Source organism: Pectinophora gossypiella, chromosome 6, assembly GCF_024362695.1.
Source record: "Pectinophora gossypiella chromosome 6, ilPecGoss1.1, whole genome shotgun sequence".
Classification (NCBI taxonomy): domain Eukaryota; kingdom Metazoa; phylum Arthropoda; class Insecta; order Lepidoptera; family Gelechiidae; genus Pectinophora; species Pectinophora gossypiella.
In genome coordinates this window covers 3,028,134-3,050,110 of record NC_065409.1, presented here as the reverse complement: position 1 = coordinate 3,050,110, position 21,977 = coordinate 3,028,134, and the positions used below count along the sequence as shown (strand labels likewise).

General features: G+C 37.8%; 1 protein-coding gene across 2 annotated transcripts in view; it reads left to right on the top strand.

The window, feature by feature from the left end:
* LOC126367372 (CD63 antigen-like) overlaps positions 1–21,917 on the top strand; it is a 35,259-nt gene extending 13,342 nt beyond the window's left edge. Inside the window, exons 2-6 of one of the 2 annotated variants that reach the window (XM_050010875.1) lie at positions 9,843–10,037; positions 15,829–16,014; positions 16,510–16,734; positions 17,222–17,280; positions 21,778–21,917. In XM_050010875.1, the coding sequence (XP_049866832.1) occupies positions 9,843–10,037; positions 15,829–16,014; positions 16,510–16,734; positions 17,222–17,280; positions 21,778–21,787 (675 nt within the window). In that variant the 3' untranslated portion in view covers positions 21,788–21,917. Of the gene's footprint in view, positions 1–9,842; positions 10,038–15,828; positions 16,015–16,509; positions 16,735–17,221; positions 17,318–21,777 lie in introns of both variants that reach the window. The other variant, XM_050010874.1, reaches the window with a different exon arrangement.
* The last annotated feature ends 60 nt before the right edge of the window (positions 21,918–21,977 follow it).

Sequence of the window (21,977 nt, the reverse complement as noted above, 5' to 3'; positions counted from 1 at the left end):
ACCTACATCATTGTAACATACTAGCTTAAGACCCGCCGCTTTGACTGCGGGTTGGTGGGTTGGTGCTTTGCTCTGGTTGATTAATGGGAGGCCTATGCGCAGCAGTGGGACGTATATACATATAGGCTGTTGTTGATAATTTAACTATTTTCTTATATATTTTCTATGTTGCAAGCTTCTACATTTCTGTTTTAACTTTTAACGCAAAGCTACTCGTCGTAAACTTAGAGACAGACACATAAAACTATGGAGTCGGTCTGAAAATAAATGATTTTTATTTTATTATAAAAATAAAACAGGGGAAGTCACATGGACTATAACCTGGAACCTGACAGAGGGCAGCAGTAACGGTCAGTACTATTCACGGAGGACAGGAGTCCTAGTACGGCTTTGAAATAGACTAATTTGGGTGCCATCCCACTCGCGTCAGACAGAGTACTGCGGGGCGGAAGGCAAGAGGGAAACCACTGCCCTATTTTCCTAAAAAGTAGTATGGAGAGGATTGCTACACCGACAAGAGCGTGGCTCTTAAATTAGTGATGATAAAAACAAAACTTTAATTAATTCAATCTACCCAAGAAAAGTATGGACATACATTTCTGCATTTTTGTTTTATCCTACAAAAAACTACATGGATTGGCTGTGCAATGCTTGTAGTAGATCATTGTGTGCGTAGCCTTATCACCATGAATAATTTACACCTTCAAAAGAAGCGTTTAGTGTTGCGATAAAAAAAGAGGTCGGTGACTGGTACGTTTGCATGGGTGATGAGGCGTGAAGAACAAACACACAAATACACGTCCGTAATCCCTTATGGGGTGGGCAGAGCAGACCCTCAAGTAATCAGAAGAAAACTTGCAGCCACTATTGATTATGGAGCCTTATGATCTGTACGGTGATATGTGATCGATCAGCCCATCGCTAATACAACAAGTTCCTGATGAAACTGGAAAGCACAATCCCTCTGTCGGTTTTCACGACATACCCAGGAAGATTTTTTTAAATAGTACAGGCTCGCGTTTGACCACAATCTCACCTGATGGTGACCATGTGAGCTAGAGTGGATTACGCTTACCTAGCAATTACCTATTCACTCTAGCCTTGAAGACTCCCAGATTATAACGAGTTGGAAAAACAGACGACGGCAGACATCTCCAATCCTTTGCTGTTCGCATCAAAAAGGATTGGTGGTATATCCACAACAATAATAAGAATAAGATAAAGCATTTGAGCTGAAATATGAAAATATAATTAAAATATTGTCAACCGAAAATGCTTGGATGCACATTTCTGCTTTTACATCTTTAAAAACGTCAAAAAATTAAGTTCCGACTTATTGTTGAAAAAACCACCATTGAATTCGAGTTTATGACTTTGAATTCATGTTAGGATCATAGCTAATTGATATCACGTGGTTTCCAGGGTCGCCCGCTAAACGCTATATATACCTACCTCCTACACGAGGAGTGGTTGTATATACTATACACCTTTGCCTACCGCTTAGGGAATACAGGCGTGATGGTGTTATGTTAGAGATACATCGGAACATGCTATGTGCAGACATGTCGGGGTCAGTTTGTCCGTTGTTCTCTTAATTAGTGATGATTGTCCGTAATTTGACCAATTAGCGGCTTGAGGTGAAGCACTTTATAGTCTGATAACATTATCATAGAATAAGGAGTGTATAGAACGGCAACTCTCCGCTCCCCACCAGCGGCTGGGCTAGGTTTGCCTCACCCCTCGGTCTTACTTTAGTCTTCAATCGTATGGCTGCAAACGTCACACACACAGATGCACGTGTACGATAACGTCAATGTGTAGTGTCTGTATAAAACGAGGTGTTTTCTATGAAGTGTCCGGGGTGAAGGGGGGGACATTAGCTATCCGTCAAATGAAGATAAGAATGGCTCCTTCAATTGGTTTACGAATTTCTTTGTCAATTAACAGAGAAAACAGAGAGAAATGCAAAAGTAGAGAGAGAGAGAGAGAGAAAACGTTTATTCAAACAAACAAAATGGAACAAACAAACAAACAAATTCAAACAAACAAAAAGTACAAAATGGAACCTGTGAAATGTGACTTCATAGTGTCCCTGGTTCGAATCCCGGCTTGGATTCTAAACCATAGAATTTGAGTGACTTTATGAGTTTGGATTCATGTTTGGATCATAGATACTTGATTTGTGCCGTGTTAGTGGCAAAGGGCTCGCCCCCTATTACGAGGGATTTAAACATAGCTGGCGACGAGTGGGTGTACTAGACATCTGCCTACCCCTAATGGGATACAGGCGTGAAGCTATTTTGATCGACTGCAAAAAAGGATATATTCAATCCGACGCGTTTAATTCTATTTTGGATTTGGGTTCCTAAACGTTAGAATGACAAGAGCTTTATTTTTTTTGTTTTTTACGATATGCTTGCGAGCGTTGTTTCTTTGTCAGTCCAGCAGAAAACTAGCAATATCTCCAATTGAAAATCTCGTCTATAACGATAGGTATGAAGTATAAAATAGATTGTCTGCCAGTGCATGTCTGGCTGTTGGCGTTACATTCGTTTTGCTGAAGTTCTATAATGCGTCTAGACGACAGGATCGCAGACGTCTAGGGATCCTATCTGGGGGGTTAAAATGGCCACATCTAAGAAAGCAATATTGCTATTTGACATTTGTTTGCATTGCGCACTTACTTATACATATATGCGCAAATCGTCCCTTAGCTTACAACACCGCTTAAGTCATTTTTACCAACTTTACAGGAGACGAAATAAAATATCTTATTTAAAATATCTGTAGATTTTTTTATTGCTACTTAATACATACTCTACTTAGCGGTTAATAAATAATTATTTATACTTATTTTGACGATTTACTTTATTTTAACCTTTATTTTCTTCATCCAATGGCATTAATATGTAAAAACCGCCAATTTTCGACTTGAGCGGTGTTGTAAGCTAAGGGACGAAATGTCAAATTGCAATTGCTTTCTTAGATGAATTGCTTCGATGTGGCCATTTTAACCCCCCTGAGCTCAGTACGGCTAACATGCGCAACGCGATATTCAAATTCAAATTCAAAAATATCTTTATTCAGTAGGTAACATAGTTACACTTTGAATCGTCAATTTTTACATAACGAACGTCTCATCCGCCTAAAACTACTGCAGCTTCTCACAACCTGTATAGCCGGGGAAAAGAAGCTGCAAGAAAAACCTCGGCACAGGGCCCTAGACGTTCTTTTAAAAAAAATAAAAATAAACATAAAATATTGATATACAATTGAGTAATTTAGCTGCCTAATATCAGTTCTCAGACAGTTAATCCCATGCATTCATATCTTCTAAATAATCACTAACTTTATAATAACCTTTTTTGTAAAGTTTTTGTTTAACTACTTTCTTAAAGCAGTTGAAAGGCAAATTCTGAATGTCAATGGGAATCTTATTGTAAAAACGTATACATTGCCCCTTAAAAGATAAAATTTTGTCACGGTAATTTTATCGATTCTGACGATATAATTTTGTCGATTGGTGCTAATATGTAAACCCAAATAAGTCATGTCGTTCTGACAAAATAAAAAAAAAAAAAATTTAAAAACCCCTGACTGAAAAAAAGTACTCAATTATTATGACAAAAGGTTAAAAATGTTAAATCCTATAAAAAGCAAAAAAATCACTTATCCCACATATGCTTGCAAGCAAACTGAGCGTGTAACATTCCTATCACATTTAACAAACGACCTGATGACCTTGAAGACCTGAACCGATTTCCACCAAACATAGCTAAAAACACTCTCGAATGATATACCTTTCAAACAAAAAAAAAACCGCATTAAAATCGGATCATCCGTTTGGGAGCTATGATGCCACAAACAGACACATACACATTTACACAGACACGTCAAACTTATAACACCCCGTCGCTTTGCGTCGGGGGTTCACAAACAGAATCACGTGACACGCATGTTAGGGAAAAAACAAACTTATCGATTTCGACAAAATTTATTAAATCGATCGATAATTTTATCACGTTGCGCATGTTAGCCCTGCTGATTGTTTACAGCTCCCATGTTGCATGTGGTCAAGTTATCATGAAACATGTTTCATGTGACAATAAACACGCTTCAGTCTGTAATAATCAACTGTTTTAAGACAGTAGTTAAACAAAAACTTTACAAAAAAGGTTATTATAAAGTTAGTGATTATTTAGAAGATATGAATGCATGGGATTAACTGTCTGAGAACTGATATTAGGCAGCTAAATTACTCAATTGTATACCAATATTTTATGTTTATTTTTATTTTTTTAAAGAACGTCTAGGGCCCTGTGCCGAGGTTTTTCTTGCAGCTTCTTTTCCCCGGCTATACAGGTTGTGAGAAGCTGCAGTAGTTTTAGGCGGATGAGACGTTCGTTATGTAAAAATTGACGATTGAAAGTGTAACTATGTTATCTACTGAATAAAGATATTTTTGAATTTTGAATATAACGACAATTAATTTGTTAATCTTTAACTATCTCCGCTGTTTATTCAACTTATGTTACGCTAGACAGTGATAAAATATCGCAAAACAAACTTGTAGTTACTGTAGAAACACACTTGTCAACTCCTTGTTCTACGTATAAGTAATCACTGTTTTATTATATATTATAATAAAATTAAATCAGCGGTTTTATTCTCTCGTGTGAGCGAGGTTGTGAGTTAAATGACAGACCTCATCAAACCTATTGTCAGGGTTACTATTGTGCCGCCAAAGGCCCCTGACATGGCTCATGTATCGACTAGATACTTACATCAGGAAATAATAACCGGGACCAATGGTTTAACGTGCCTTCCGAAGCACGGAATCATTTTATATTTCGGTCAATCAGGTAATTTTAGCCTTCACCTGACCAAACCAAAGACAGTCTCACAAAGATTTTTTTGTGTTTTGTAAAATGTAGACCAATTGTTTAATGCTGACTGTACCATTTTTATTGCAAATAAATGAATTATGACGTGTCCCCGCCAGGAACCGAACCCAGGACTTCATGTTAGTGAGCGCACAGTGAACCACTGGACCACGGAGGCCGTTATTGTAGTAAAACGAGGGCATAGTTTTTATGTTAATAATCCGTCCTCTTAATAACTAACATAAACTTACAATTTGTCATGCGTTTAACAAATAGACAACCAATCTTTGTAAAAAAAGTGATCGCGGCGCATCTTGTCACAAGACGGCGTGTAACGACACTGTGCCACGTCTTTTTTTTTTGACGACAACAGGCCTGAGGGTGCCCAGTTGCGCGCGAACCTCGGCTCAGGGCGTCGTCTGAGAGGAAGAATATTGAAAGGATTAATCGACCCTAGTGGGTCGATAGCCATAAGCGCTGAATGAGGGAAATCGTCGACCGCGCCGGCGGGGTCGGTATCGGGGTTCTGAAGTGTTTGGTGTCGCGAGCTGATTGGCTGCCTCTATGGCTAGAGTAATCGGGTCGTCGGGATCGTATATTACGTCCTTCGGACGCCGATACTTGTCAGTACTGTACAACTGATACAGCACTTTATTTTAATTAGAGCCATAATATCTTAATTAGAGGGAACGAACGTATACGTTTTTATTTACAACACGGTTAGGAGACTTTTGTAGAAATTTTAGCGAACGTAAATCTGTTTTTTTGTAGGATGCCAGTGTGAATATCACGTAACATCTAGTATCACGTAATAAAGCTGTAAATATGACCATCGGGTCTGGTTATAAATTGTCGCTCCCTATGCGATACCAGCGTATCATATAACCGTCTGGGAAGGTCAAATGTGTGCTATCGTATAGAACGTTCAGTGAATTAGGTCCATACAGACAGACGTTAACCGCCAGATAATCGCCCAACATGTCAAAGGTCGAGGTTTACGGTGAATGCCACTGGTTTTTACGATGTTTTCTGGCCAACACCTTAACTATAACTACACATAGTTTACAAAAGTGATCCCTAGTTTTGTTAAGACTTGCAGGCTTCCAATCATTCTGATTGTCTGGAGATGCTCCATACCCTTTCCGGTTGATTGACGGAACTTATAATAGGCTGTTTATGTTATCTGTGGTACGATAAGGCGCGAAAGTCCAATCAGTTTCTTGCAAAGTAATAAATTAATTGGTTGCACTTAAAGACCTCCTGGTTACATGTCGTTTCTGTAATAGACCCAAAATACTTACAAAAACATGAATTTTATAATTATGACAACTAATGCTTCATAATTTCACCACTGTTTACAAATAATTCACTAGGCTCAGTGAATGCACTTTTGCTCTTTGATTGTACATGTTTCTTACAAGTACAACCATACCAATATGTTTCAATTTTGTCACTAAAAGTTGAAATTACGAGGTAAATAGTTTTTTTTTCGCTGACCTCTTGAACAAAACGCGGTCGCTGTTATTCTTATAACGAGGAAAAATAATATATTACGTAACTAGTTTTTTTTTTAATTCTGTACTCCATGAAGTTGCGCTAAAAGTAGATGCTATTTATAAGCACATGAAGGAAAATCGCCTTCGTTATTGTGCTATGGGACAATAAAATGCATTGCAATCGTTAATTATTAGTTGGTAATTTGAATATTACTTATTTACTTAATTCATAGAAATCAACACCTTTCGTTAAACATTGCAAGAGAAAGCCAAGCCAACATGGTAGTTTCCAACTAGTGAAATAGTTTACATTTTACTGAACGTCAAATCACGAAATTACTATGGAATTTGTATGAAAAAGCAACCTGTGACGTCATAGAAAAATCGTGACAAAATGTCGCACTTATTATTACAGTTTTCTTTATTAAAATTCATAAATAAGTTAAATAGAAAAAAAAAAAGAAAACGTTTTTGTCACCTTTAGATCTGTTTTTATTTAGTAATCAAAATTTCAGAATTCATCTTTGACCTTGGAAACTACCCAATTATAGTACCTAGTAGGCAATAATTCGTGTAAAATAATATAAACAGTATTATACATAACTGGCTAAGAGTGTGTGTAGATACTATACAATACACTTCTCCTCACCCTTTCGGGATGCAGGCGTGAATCTATGACATGTTATTAAATAGTATTGCTTTAATAAAAAGGGACGCAATTAGATCATTCACTAATAAAATAGTGCGCTCCAATTACTTTAATAACGGTATCGATCCTGACCTTTGGATCTTGATACTTGATAATGACATTCCAGAATTCCAGCTATACTCGTTGAAACGTGTTTTACCATTATGCACTTTTTGACAAAGTTCTTTGTTTACAACAGAGCGAAAGCGAAGCGGGAATAATGCCTGACCTCAATAGCCAGCCATCTGCTTAGTTACGCAATACTTAGGACCACATCTGCACGCTATGGGCAATGACCATAGTAAAACGAGTACAGTGGGTAAACTCTAAACGAGCGTCAAGGGTACAGTGTATGAACGCTCAGACAAATCGTCGCCGACGTCGCTAACTGCCGCTACTGAATTTTTTTGGCGAATCTGATTTGCACTCTTTGTTATTGTCAATAAGACATAAATTATTCTACCAAAAAAGGCAGATGCGTTAGTTTGCAAAGTCACCTACGAATGTGATTCAATCTTCGCAGCAGTCTAGTCGTTTTTTTTTTTCAGTATTCGAGCTAGGCATCTCTCCAGACAGAAGTTGCCTTTGGGCTAGCTTTACACTAGATTGTTTTTGTAAATTTTTGTGGGAGGCGATGTATGTACGACACCCAATACAGGGTGTTAGTGACATCGTAACGAAAACTTTGAGGGATGATTCTGATCATACCATGTGGAATTTTCCGTCGCAAAATTCATTCACATGCTGTAAAAGTATACTCACTTTGAGCATGCGCACTTTGCAACTCCAAATTCAAGTCTCATGATCATACCATTATCTGTTTATCTACCTACGTAATCCCAAACTCTAGCGTGTAGTATATGAAGTGTATCAACTGTTCTCCACACACTACGCCATGGGCGTGGCACTTGCGCTCGCGCACCCAGTTATTCTTGTAAACGCACTCGCCTCCGTTTCACTGCGGTCTGCATCGCTCCGTCGTAAACGAGTACTTACCTCCATTTCCTTATTAAGCGAGCAATGTCTGTAAGGCGGGAACGAGATAGATAAACCAAAGCAAGGGTCGACTAATAGCCCCTTTATACAGTGACTGGCATTTATGTTACTAAGTAACAACGAAAGCGAGGTGTAAATGAATGTCACGCAACATAAGTTTCGTTAGTAACACTAGAGACATTTTAAACGTTGTAAAGCTAAGAATAGGTCGTGTCGGCACCTGGCTTCTCTTTTGAAATGTGCGTCTTTTTAAAACTCGTTTGATGAATTAAGAATCGAGGGTTAAGAACTACTTCTTCATCATCATCACAAAAAGAGCCACGTTCTTGTCGGTGTAGCATTCTCCATTCTTGTCTATCAAAGACCAATTCCTTCATCTTATAAGACACGACGTTCGCCTTCTTTTTAATCTGTTCCATGTAAGTTCTTCTTGGACATGACGAATTGATTAAAAACATCATAGAAGGGAAGCTACAAGGAAAGAGAGGAAGGGGAAGACCAAGAGCTTACTTCTTCATAACCTACGTATTTTATATTATTATATATTATAAAAAACTTGTTTTGATATAGGTATACACACTCACAACCGAATTACCTAATCGGATAGGTATAAAGTAAATTATGCAGCAAAAAACAGTTGCTCTTTTGGGTTTTACCGAACAATATTACTCGTTTTTTAAACACAATAGTTACCACAACAGAGATTAGATTTCTATAAAGAATAAGTTTTCCTGGTTATTCACGATTTATTTTAGTTAGGGTTATTATTGAGCCGCCATTGCTCCTGACTGATGAAACGACAACGTACAGTCATGAGCAATATCATGTACAGTACACACTTTAGAACCCTGTCGCACTATCATATTTAACATTTAATGAGACTTACGGTTTAATTCGTCAAAAAAGTTAATGTGACATGGTTTCAAAGTGTATACATATTAGTACTCGTGACCGTACTAACCATAAAAATATGTTTCTCGTTTTCCCCGTAGACTTTGTTTATTCAACCGAATTCGTGTATATCCAATTTGAGTATCCTTTTACCATTTAGCAGTCTTTCAGCTGAAAGCGCCAATAGACGAGGTAAACAAGTAGTTGAAACAAGAATAGAAACAACCTGTTGACACCAATTTCGCTTGCGGTTTATTTCTGCTCCGGAAATGTTGAATGTCTAGTGGTTAGAACCCTTCTGATCTTTAGGTTTTTAATTTGTTTTTATTTTCGTCATTTAATGGGCTGGATACATTTGTTCCATGTTTAAAATTTGAATGGGTTTAGTATTTATAGCTAAGATGTGTGCTTATTTAATAACTGACAGCTGCCATGTTATTTAAAAATATTTTCGAGCTTTTTGCAGTCGGTCGATGTCATTGACTGCTTCATTTGAATCGCAACAGGAAATCGATCAATCGATCTAAGATTTTAACATTGTTTATAGAGATTGGTTTCTTTTCACTTCGTTTCTATCCGATTTCCAGAATTTATTCGGCAGATAACTTCAGAAATTGCTTCAGAGCAATAAGGCTGCCCATTTGTATGCAATAAAGTATATTTGATAAGTACTGCTAGGAGATAGGCTATATGATGAAAGTTCGCGGCTTCTGAACAGTTTCGGGTCGACCAATAGCCGTAAGACAGCAATCGCCGCGTCTTATTTGTCGAAACGCGTAGTATATGTCGCGCCTCGCGGAATAGAGCACAACCCATATAGCCTCCGCAAGCCCTTTAACCTTATGTATACTTCAAATTTCGTACTAAACATGTCCGTTTCTTCCTCAGTTGTTCGGCCTCCTGGTGGTCGGTATCGGCGTGGCCGTGTTGCTCAAATGGACGGTGATCACCTCGGAACTGCAGAAGCAAGGTCACCTGTCCGTGGCTCCCTGGCTGTTCATCATCATCGGCTCCATCATGTTCGTCATCGCGTTCTTTGGCTGCTGCGGAGCTATCAGGGAAAGCCATTGCATGGTTGTCACGGTATGTTAAACTTGAATACTTTTTTGATCATTAGCTTACGACTCACGACTATCCCAAATGGCGCAGTCAGTCCATCCATCGCAAGATGAACTATGTACCCTCACCGAAAGTCGTAAGCTTTTGACAAATGTGTATTTAATTACCTATTTTATACGTATTTATATGTTAAGTTATTTAGCGTATGGAGCTGCTAACCTGAGATAAATAAAATAAAACAGAATGTCATAGGGTACAAAAACCTTTTAGCAGTCTTTAGTAGTAATTCTTAATTACATCTCTGCTTTAGTTCAGACTTCAGGCCTTTAAGATAAATGTGTACTAAAATAGTACCCTAAAGTATATCAAAGGAAGTGGGCCTGGGTAATGCTGTGAATTTGATAGGATTATTTCAAACACATTGCACATAATTGTCCACAAATATAAATGATTTGTGACATAGGTGGGACGTAGAGACTGAGCGGCTCCAAAGAACGAACCACAGAAGATAAGGTTGCATCATAGAATAAGGAATAATACTACGTATTGAACGGCAAACTCTCCGCTGTCCACCAGCGTCTGAGCTAGGTTTACCTCACCCCCCCCCCCCCCTCGAACATAGTTTAGACTTGAATCGCATGGCGTTAGACGTCACACACACAGATGCGCGTGTACGATAACGCCAATGTGTGGTGTCTGTGTAAAACGAGTTTGTATGAAGTGTCCGGGGTGTGGTTGCATTAAATTGATATACTTATAAAAAAAGTCTAGTATCCCGCGTCAACAGTGAAGAATACATCAATAAAGTACCTAGTTCTGAATTCAAATTCTGATACAATATAAATCTAATAATCGATGAACATGGAACATGGAAATCAGTATTCGTTTGTTTTCGGAAAACATTTTTTTTTATTGCCAAGGGACATTTGAAAATAGAAAAGCAATTTTACCTCGGCTCTGACTGAACACGCATTGAAGAAAAGGACTGGAAATATTTTCGTTGTTCACTACGCGTAGGAGGGTAAAGCGGTCCCGGCTGGTGACACAAATCGGTAGTCATTAAACCAATTTAGAAGACTCGAGCTCATAAATCTTCACTAACACATAGGCTGGTTAGAGGCGTCGTAATATGTGTTTCATACATCCTCTGTGATTAGTTAAAGGTTCTAATAATGCATTGTAAATGTTCTGCCGTTAGCCCTATTCACATGTCCGGTCAAGCTCGGAGGCAAATTTACAATTACTCACGTCAAAAAAGTAAATCTTTACTTATTTTCCATAAATACATAAACTCACGCCTATTTTCCACCGGAGTAAGCAAAGACAAAATTCCATTAAATTTGCTTCGATTTGTACTTATTTCCCAATTCTATGAAAAAATAAATCGTTATAATCTGGGAGTTTTCAAGGCTAGAGTGAATAGGCATTTGATACGTAAGCGTGATCTACCCTAGACTCTACGAGATTGTGGTCAAACGCGAGCCTATGTTATTAAAAAAAAGTTTCAATGGAATGAAATGGAATTAAAAAGAATCAATGGAGCAAAATATGCGCTTGATCAATACGACGCAGTTCGTCGTTAAAACAGACGCAAGCCTTGTACACTGGTTTACTATTGATTTTTTTTTGATCAGATAAGTGCCCATACGACGGATCGACTTCTGCAAAAAGTTGCTCGCCAACTTGATCATTAGTTGGCTCATTGATAATGACGACAACAAAAACTTCAAGGTTGAACACAAAACATTTCAATAGAACACACAAAGGCTAAGATAAACAATAAAATGAACATTTAAAACTTTAGGAGGGGCTCGATAACAGGTTTAGAAGCTGTGTTACTATGGAATTCGTTCGTGGAAGTCCAATTGTTAGCACGACAAAAGCCAAACACGACCAGTGATGTGTCGTGCCCGGGAATGTTCCTCATCATCACCAGCCCATGAAATGAAATGAAATGAAATGAAATTTATTGTCATAAATGTGGTAAGTATATCGATGGAAATAAAGCTTATAGCGCTCAGCACATTTAGTCATGTTGTGACATACAATAATAACTACTAAAAAATATTACAAAAACACTTATCTATATAAAAAAAAGAAAGAAAAGAAAAGAAAAAAAACCTATTTATAAACTGAAAAACTCACTTATGCTATAAAACTGCTCCCCTTTAACCACTTTTTGAGTTGGGATCTAAACTTTAGATGGGGTAGCTCTTTAATATAGGACGGAATGGCGTTATATGTTCTCACACACATAGAATGACAATTTTTATAATAAACTGTAGTTCTAGGAGTAAACTCTTGTCACTACTGCACGGGCCTTCCCTATGGATGGATAGGGAAATCGGGCCTTAAACCACCACGCGGGCCCAGTGCGGATTGATGGTTATTAACGACTGCTAATGCAGCCGAGACCAACGGCTTAACGTGCCTTCCGAAGCACGGAGCAGCTCGAGATGAAAACTTTTTTTTTGTGGTCACCCATCCTGTGACCGGCCTTTGCGAAAGTTGCTTAACTTCAACAATCGCAGACCAAGCGCGTTTACCGCTGCGCCACCGAGCTCCTAAAGTGGGAATATTCCTGTTGTAAAAACTCAGACAAAGGACACTGGGTAATTTCTTTTTCAAAGTGTTCTTTCTTGTACTTTGATTTTGGTGCTCATTCCTGTAGACACTATCTAATTTTATTTTAACTTATACCTGTCATTTTCTTATCCGCCGAAAAGGAAAGGGATGGGTAATCGATAGGCATAAAATTTATGGAACACACGTCAATTTTAGGCAGGAATGTTAAAAACCCTCCCAATTTTTTATATTCGCCGATAACCCGACAGAATTAAGTTGACACACGACAGACGGATTGCATACCAGCGAGATGTCTATTTTATTCGCCCGGGTTGTTCATTCATTTTAAAATTAACGGTTGTCAATTATCCATCCCTTTCCTATTCGGCGGATAAGAATCGGCATAACTTAAATAATGTGTCTGCAGGAATCGGGGCCTTTATCTGCCTAAAGGTTAGGTAATACACTACACTTACTTCAAAATTGTGGAATATGGAAGTAACACGGGATATTTTAAATGTCTTTACTCCTTTTATTGTACACACACCTTATATTAAAACAAAATCCTCTCACGGTCACCCGACCGTCATCGCACCAAAGACTCCTCCTTTACTTTTTAAAACTGCCTTACGTCATTTTACATAACTTTTGCTCCTTTTTTTACCGGGAACAATCTCTAAATGGGAATATTCTCGGGAACGGCACATCATTGGATACGACTCTCAAAACGCTTTCATCCGACTCGCGCGCACCTCACGCTCCGCAAACGTGTTTGTGAAACCAATTCGTTCGCTTCCTGCGCGAAACTGTGAGTTTCTCCTTTACGGACGTTTGAAAGTTAATGTACAATGGATGCTAGATACATTATTCAACTTTGTCCCTCGCTTTTCTTAAGAATCCCTGAATGAAACGGGACTATTTGGATGGCCTATTTCGGTCTTTCCTTTTTTATACTTTACTGTAGTGTTTTTTTTATTTAGGGGCTTTTAACAATCAATTTTTTATGTTATGGCTGCCCCATCGATCAAGACTGTGTAGAACTGAAAGAAAAAATCATATTTAGTAGTGCTGTTGGGAAACCATAGTGGAAAACCATAACCTGTGGTCGCGATCCTCAGAAGTGAGGGAACGACGAAGAAAAAGTTGGGAATGAAAGCAGTCAAATATGATTCTCAGCTCGTAGGCTCTGATAAAAGGCACTCCAAGATACCTATCACTACTCTGACTCCTAACTTTTAGTTGTTCAAATGAATACTGCCTAATGTCGTCTTAGAATAACGAACGACGTACAGAAGGGTAACTCCCTGCCCCGCACCAAATTGCATCGGGCACTGACCCCACTTCACCGCCTCTGGGGCAATTCAATGGACCCGATCTGGATCAGGAGACCACGATTTCACCATACATTTTATACCTGCACCTGACGCATCAGGTCCGTTGGACCGGGTACTGTAATAATCTATTTTTTTGACGTGACTTTTTGTAGACTTGCCGCGGATGGCATTAACTACTTGACTGGACAAATGGGGAGCGCTGAGGGCTCTCACCCGGTACAAAATTTAAGACAACATTTCTGAGGGGAAACTGTAGTAAGCTCTTTAATCAGCCGCTAAGGAGTAAGAGAGAGACCGCTTTGATTTTGTCTCGCTCGCTCGGAGGTGTCGTCTAGCGCAGTGTAGATAGATATAAACGTTTCCTGTGCTTATCTTTTACTAATTATCCCGGTTCGCTTACCCAAACCGAAGAAATTGACATCAGTTTTAAGTAGTAGTCGATACATGAGCCATGTCAGGGGCCTTAGGCGGCTCAATAGTAACCCTGACACCAGGGTTGATGAGGTTGGTACTCCGCCTCACAACCCATACGATAGAAGAAGAAGTAGCAATTAATTCCCTTCTTGTCAAGTTTATCGGTATTACCGACAAGAATGTTATAGGTAATTTAATTATGTTCGATCGTATACCTACTTTCATAGTTTTTTCAGAAAATTCTGTTATTTAAACAGTCCGTGTTAAAATCGATAGTATAAATGTCAACAATAAAATTGAATTCCAATATCGATTCGGTTATTGTAGAAGCTACCTCGTGCAGACTTCGTTTTTAATTTTATTTGTACTACTATAGAAGTAATATTATGTATTTTTTGATTGTACTGAATTCAATAGGCACTTAATTTTCTTTAGTTACGGATCATAGTGCGTGTATAACATTTAAGCAATGTACATTGTTTTCATTGTTTATAAGTAGTTAAATGTGAAAAAAAAAGTATTTTTTTTAAAGAAAAAAAAAACATTTAAGAAAAACGAGAAAAGCACTCACGACTTCAATTTAATTAATTGTTTTATGTTCCTTCATGTTTGTACCAAGATTTGCGAGGCCAATGCTCTTTTTAAAACTCATATTTTTTTTTGCTAATAAGACCCCTAGTTCTATTATTAAATTTTATAATTATTAATAATTATTGCTTACCGCCTGTGTCTCGGTCTGTGTGGATTTAGGTTATCGCGCGCGACATGATTATTCCACCATTAAATAATATAAAAACTATCCTACGTTCTTTCCTAAAGTCTAATCTATTTCTGTACCGACATTAAAATCGGTTTAGGAGTTTTGGCGTGAAAGCTTAAAGACAGACAGAGTTACATTCGCATTCATAATATTACTAGGGATTGTCCCGAGTTTAACGTTACTGATTACTAGTAAGGGAGCGATATTAAAATAAAATTATATATGTAACCCATAAAATAAGCTGACGACTATATCCCAAATAGACTCAGAGGTACATCAATCGCAAGATGAACTAAGTACCCACATCCCAACGAGCTTTCTGTTAGACCAACGTGAAAGCTGGTTAACCGTATTACCGTCTATTAAAAGAAAGCATCTAGTCTAATCTAGCCTACAAGATCCCACTGCTGGGCAAAGGCCTCCCCTTCGTCTTTCCATTTTTCTCGGTCCTGTGCGTACTCCGGCCAGTCCCTTCGGCTAGCATCCAAGTCGACACGCCATTTCTTTCGATGTCTACCTCGACGCCTGTACCCGTCATGAGGCACCCAATGCGTGACGATCCGTCTCCGCTCAGGGTGCAAAAAAGCATATAAAGTTAAAAAAAGTAATTTAAGTTAGTGTTTTTAAGGTTAATTAAGCTAACAAATCAATAATAACCCTGACACCAGGGTTGATGAAGTTGGTTATCCACCTCACAACCCACACGATAGAAGAAGTTAACAAATTCCGTTTTCTCCAACAGTACGCGATTTTCCTGCTGGTGATCATCATTGTGCAAGTCATCCTGGCGGTACTGATGTTCACATACGCCGACACCATTCAAGACGCGTTGGTGAAATCGGTCAATGGCATCTTCGACCAGCGCCAGGCCCCTAGCGACGCCGAACGCAAGGCCGCTGATGGACTCTTCAACAACATCCAGCAACAGGTAACATACAGGGTGTTAGTGATACCGTAACGAATACTGAGGGGGATGATTCAGACCATGATTCTGAGTTAATATCAAGTGGAATTTTCCGTCGCAAAATTCATGAGTTTTTAGTTTTGTTTTTTAATTATTTTCAATTCCATACTTTTGCGATGGAAAATTCCACTTGATGTCCTCAGGGGTCCCCAATCTTTTTCAACCTGCGGCGCAGTTACAAGCTTAGTATTTTGTAACGGCCCTGCTCTAGCTAAGTTGTTAGGTTAGGTTACTTTGAGAGAGTTAGGAAAACCCGCGCGACGATGGTAGGTACCTAAATGTAAAATCACGGTCGAAAAACAGTGACACGACGCTATATTATTTACCGATGCGAGCGCTCAAATAGGTACCCGCGAATATTTGTGGTCCTTACTTTCTGCGGCGCACCAGGGCGCCGCGCGCCGCGGCGCACACTTTAGGAACCCTTGTGCTAAACTGAGAATCCCCTGTAATTTCTAGCTGGAATGCTGCGGCAAGAACGGTCCGAGCGACTACGGCTTCAACATTGTGAACCTTCCGCCGTCCTGCTGCACGCACGGCTCCAGCGTGGTGGACAACGTGCTCGGAGGCACGTGCAGCCTCGCCAGCGCCAACAATGTGGGCTGCGCGCAGAAGACCGCTGACCTCTACCAGAAGTGGAACAAGACCATCGCTGGCGTCGCTATTGGCGTCGCTTGTATTGAGGTGAGGTTTTTTGACGTGATTTGGCACTACGTGGTCGGACATATGGGGTGCGTTGAGGGCTCTCATCCGGTGCACAATTTAAGACATGCCTGGCCGGTGTGAACATCGGCTCAGGGCGTTTTCTGAAGGTTAGTTGATACATGGGAGGATATCGACTTCCATTGCGGCGACAGATTAGCCAACTTTTGCGGCCCTCGCGCATACATAAACTCACCCGCACTTCTCAACGCACCGGAGGAAGGTAGATTGATACGTAATTCGCAGCCACTTCTGATACGAAATCCTGTGATAGATCCTGTCGGTATTAACGACATGCGCGAGAAAACAAACAGCTGAATGCGTTCCATGTTTTATGCTACCAGTTCAGTAATACCTTAAGAAGGATACTTCGAGAAGGTGACAACCAACTATGCAATTTTAAAATAGTATGACAATCATTACGTCATCAAATGTTAAATGTTTTTTATGTCTTTTTTCCACATTTCAGGTGGTCGGAGCCCTGTTCGCGCTGTGCCTCGCCAATTCCATAAGAAACATGGACAGAAGGTCTCGCTACTAATATTTTGTACATTAAAACTGGTACCTATGAACACATATTTTTTGGTTCTTTGCCTTTGAGCGGGCTACGTCCACTGCATGGCTGAATATTTATTTTTGTGGGTCTGTGGCGCTTCGACTTCGCTTGATACGACAATTTTCATAAAAAAACAAAAAAATATATTTTTTTTGGTCTTTTAAAAGCAGAATCATATATGATTGAAAACGTTACATTTTCAATCATATTGATTAACTTTAGACATTATAAAAGGCATACTCGTGTGACTAAGTTAATGAGACACTTTCCAGGCTAAGTTCGCCAAAAATTATAGATGGCGGCGTCGACCAGATTTAACGTAATAATTATCTATTTTCTCATTGTTCGGTTACATAATTATTAAAAAAAAAAACAACGCTGAGGCATATATAAAAATAATTGTTGCTCGATATTTGGATCTGATGTGTATAGAATTATGATGCAACCTACATTGCTTCTCTTTGTTTTGATCAGAATAATAATGAGTGGAAGTTGTGTAATGCCTGGGTGTATTACAAGGGTCATCATTTATACCTAAAAGCAAAGATAAAAGATGAAATTAGAAGTTTAAACGAAGGCAAATTTCTACAGCGCCATCTATATATTTTTTTGAAGAACGAAGCTTGGAAAGTCCTGCATTATAACTTTAAAAAAAATATTCGCGAAACGATTGATCGAAGATTATTCAGTTACTGAAATATCAAGTGAGGTTTGAATTCCATTACATTTTGTATGCATACTAATAATAAATATAGCAAACGTTTTGATAATAATATTTTACACAAGAGTTATGGCAATTAGCAGACATGATATGATATGGCATTGAAAACGACAATGCTATAAAAAGATAAAATTATTTGCGTATCCTGTTACCAACAAAACATATAAAGGTCATTTTAATGATAATAATATTTTTTTAAGTATTTTATTTGCTATCAAAAGCCCGAAACTTCGCGTGGGTAACTTTTAAAACAAATTTACTAAGTAAATTCGCACGTCCATTATTCGAACGAATTGTTATACCATAAGATTAATTATAGATACAGCTACGGCAGCGAGTATATTTCCGAATTTAGTTCTAAGATTCGCTTATGCGAATCAGATTAAAATGGAACTAAATTCACTATAAAGTGAAAACCTCTAAAGCGCTTTTAAAAAGATTATCATATGCTGGCTCAGAATAGGGAAGACTTTGCGGTGGTCACCGACGCCCGATAGGACATGGCAGTTTTAGAAGAAGATCATGTGCTCAGTGGTGAAGGAAAACATCGTGAGGAAACCCACATTCCCGAGAAATGCATTTTCAGAGGTATGTGACCTAACCTGTACTGGGTTGGTTGTCCCTTCGCGCAGTCGCTTCTGTAAAAAACCGGACCTGTCAAATCTTCAGGTTAGGTAGGTAGGCGGACCGTGTGAAAAACGGGATAATGCTAGGGAGATGATGATTGTCGTAATCGTTGCGACCTTGCTAAGCTAGTACGTCCCTTTTATAGCTGTCAAAGTAAAAAAGAAACCGGTATGTATGTATTCTATGGCACTATATAAAGCATACATCGTCTGCTTACATTCAGTATGTATTAGTGATAAATGCTTATGTCTGGGTGAAGCTTACATAACACGTTCGCGCGGCTAACATAGTTATTAAGTTATTTATCTTATTAACAATATTCGGGTTAGCAACAGTCAACAACGAAATCAAGAATAAAAAAGATTTTATAATACCCAATGTAAAACTGAAGCCGCAGATTTAAAAATAAATCCCCTATTCCCAGTAGTCTTACCGAGTAGTCTTACCAGTTGAACTACTGGGAAAAGCGAAGTCTTACTATTTAGTAAGTCTTTTGGGAAGGAAATTCCCAGTAGTTCAACTGGTAAGACTGCTGGGAATAGGGGAAATGATTAGTATTTTTTTCCGACTATAAAGTCGCCTTTATTTTTTATTTTAATTATGTCCAGGCAAAGACTACGCTATACATTCATTTTTGCCTATTGAATACGATTTTTGAATACGACAAATGTTTATCCAGTAGCTTTTGGCAAAAAACCCAAAGTAACAAAATAATTTTAGTTATTTCGTTGTTGACTAAAGGTACTAAAAAAAGGTAATGTGGTGATATGTAGATGAAATGAATAGCCTTAAAATTCGAATATGGAATTGATGTAATGATGTAGGGGATACCACAGACCTCGTATAACAAATAGACGACCAATCTCTGTAAAAAGTTACGGCGTGTAACGACACTGGCCCCGATTCCTGCAGACACGTCCTAATTTTATTTTAAGTTATACCCGTCATTTTCTTATCCGCCGAAAAGGAAAGGGACGGATGATAGTCAACAAGTTAAGTTTTAAAACGAATGAATAACCCGGGCGAATAAAATAGGCATCTCGCTGGTATGCAATCCGCTTGAAGTGCTGTCTACTTTATTCTGTCGGGTTATTGGCCGATGTAAAATTTTTAGATGGTTGTTGGATGGTTTGGTTGGTTGGTTAGATTTTTGCTTAAAATTGACATGTGTTCCATAAATTTTATGCCTGTCGATTATCCGTCCCTTTCTTTTTCAGCGAATAAGAAAATGACAGGTATAACTTAAAATAAAATTAGATGGCGTCTATAGGAATTAGCACCACTGTACAATCAATATTGCACGTTATCTGAACAACCGTAGCATCTTAATTTAAGGGAACGTAATTCTCTCTACATACATACACATACACACATACATAAACTCACGCCCGTAATCCCTAATGGGGTGGGCAGAGCCACAAGTAATCAAAGACAACTTACAGCCACTGTTGATACGATGTCGTAAGCTGGATATGATGAACCTTATGGTGATAAGGGATCAGCCTATCGCCCATAACATTAGTCCATCATGTTAGAGGACACAATCCCTTTGTCGGTTTTTACGACATGCCCGGGAAGATAAGCAGCTGAACGTTTTCTATGTTTTTTTTTGCTCCCAGAACAGCATAGATGCTCTCTCTACATAACTTAACGGTTCGGATGCTTTGTTTAGAAAAACCTTAGGGAATGTGAGTCTATTTGCTTATAGGATGTCAGTGGGATATACGAATTGTTTTTGTTGTAAATTTTCTTGACACATTCCGAGTACTATGACACTTGACATTTTACATTCTTTTAAGTTAACGCGGTAATTATCATAATTAAAAAACATAATAACGGGTTCTTACCGCGTTTAAAATAGGGATATGAGACTCCCGATATTTCCCCCTTAGGATGGAGCGCGAAGCCGAAGTGGTCGTTCGAAGAACTATTTGTATAGTAGTATAATGAAAACGCCCTAATGTGATATTAAAACAAAAACTCGGCTCAATTTGCAACAAAAACATATTCGTGTCTCTTAATATTAAATATGAATGTATGTTAATTATTTGTATTTATTGTGTATTCTAACTTGAGTGTTTAGATGTCTACTATTGTATTTAACACTACCTATCGAAATTAATAACTACATTCTACAGTATATGAATCTCATATTTTGATATAAATGTCTTTAATTGTGATAAGGTATATATGAATTACTTAAAATTATTCTTGTAGAAATTATATTAAATAAGTCTTATGTAACTTTTTGATGTCACATTTTTTAATATATGAATCTAAATATTCTTGATTTGTAATCGTATTTTTCAAAAGTACTTCTCAATTATATTTTAATAATGTTATAAAATTTAAAAGCACAAAGAATGTAGTTGCCTTTAAAAAAACTAAGACGTAGGGAGACGCCTGACAAAAAGTTAATACGATCAAAATTTGTGCCAAAACGGAACGAATGCTCATTCGTTAGTTGAAGGCATTTTATTTTGTTATACAATACGAGTAGTTTATCTAAATATAGCACCTGTTACTACTAAAAGTTTGCTATTTATGCCAATAAAGGGAGTGTGTAACAAATGTTGTTTTCTTGCACTTTCTTTATAGTTAGTTTATTTGATTTTTGTGTACATTTATAGAGTTAAAAAATATCTCACAATGTTAAAACAAATTACGGAAAACTTTTAACGTGTGTTCATTTTCATATTCATGTCATGTCGACCGGTAAACAAATAATAATTCATATAAACACCATGTTTTTGTAAATCTAGTAAAGTCATAGCATGTACAGACATTTAGGTAAGTCATTTTCTTGTAAATAAAAATACTAACGCATGAAATATCGGAACAAAAAAAAATGTACAGTAGTGCTGTAAATCAAACATATCGATTTACATTCAAATTGAATGGCATAATAACTGATTAATTTTGTTTTTGTTGTTGTATTTATCATTTCTATGGTACCAGTGTTTTTATTATTTATTAGTAAATAAGTCTGATGCATGATGACTCTTGTAATTATTTCTTTTCAACAATATTAGGAAGGGATAGACAAAAAGGAAAAATTGCTTAATTATTTTGGGACTAGAAAAGTGAATAAAAATATTGACTGAATTTTCTGATATTGCAGGTACGCCTAAACGAAGACATCACGAAAATAACATTCGAATGAGAAGCAGAGTATAATCGACGAAACACCACACTTTATATATGTACAAGTTAAATTAAGGTAGTTTGGTCTAGTATAAGCCCCCACCTTTGAGTAATAAGTTCAATTGTTTAAAAAATATACAACGATATTAATGAAAAATCTCAAATATCTACTTCTCA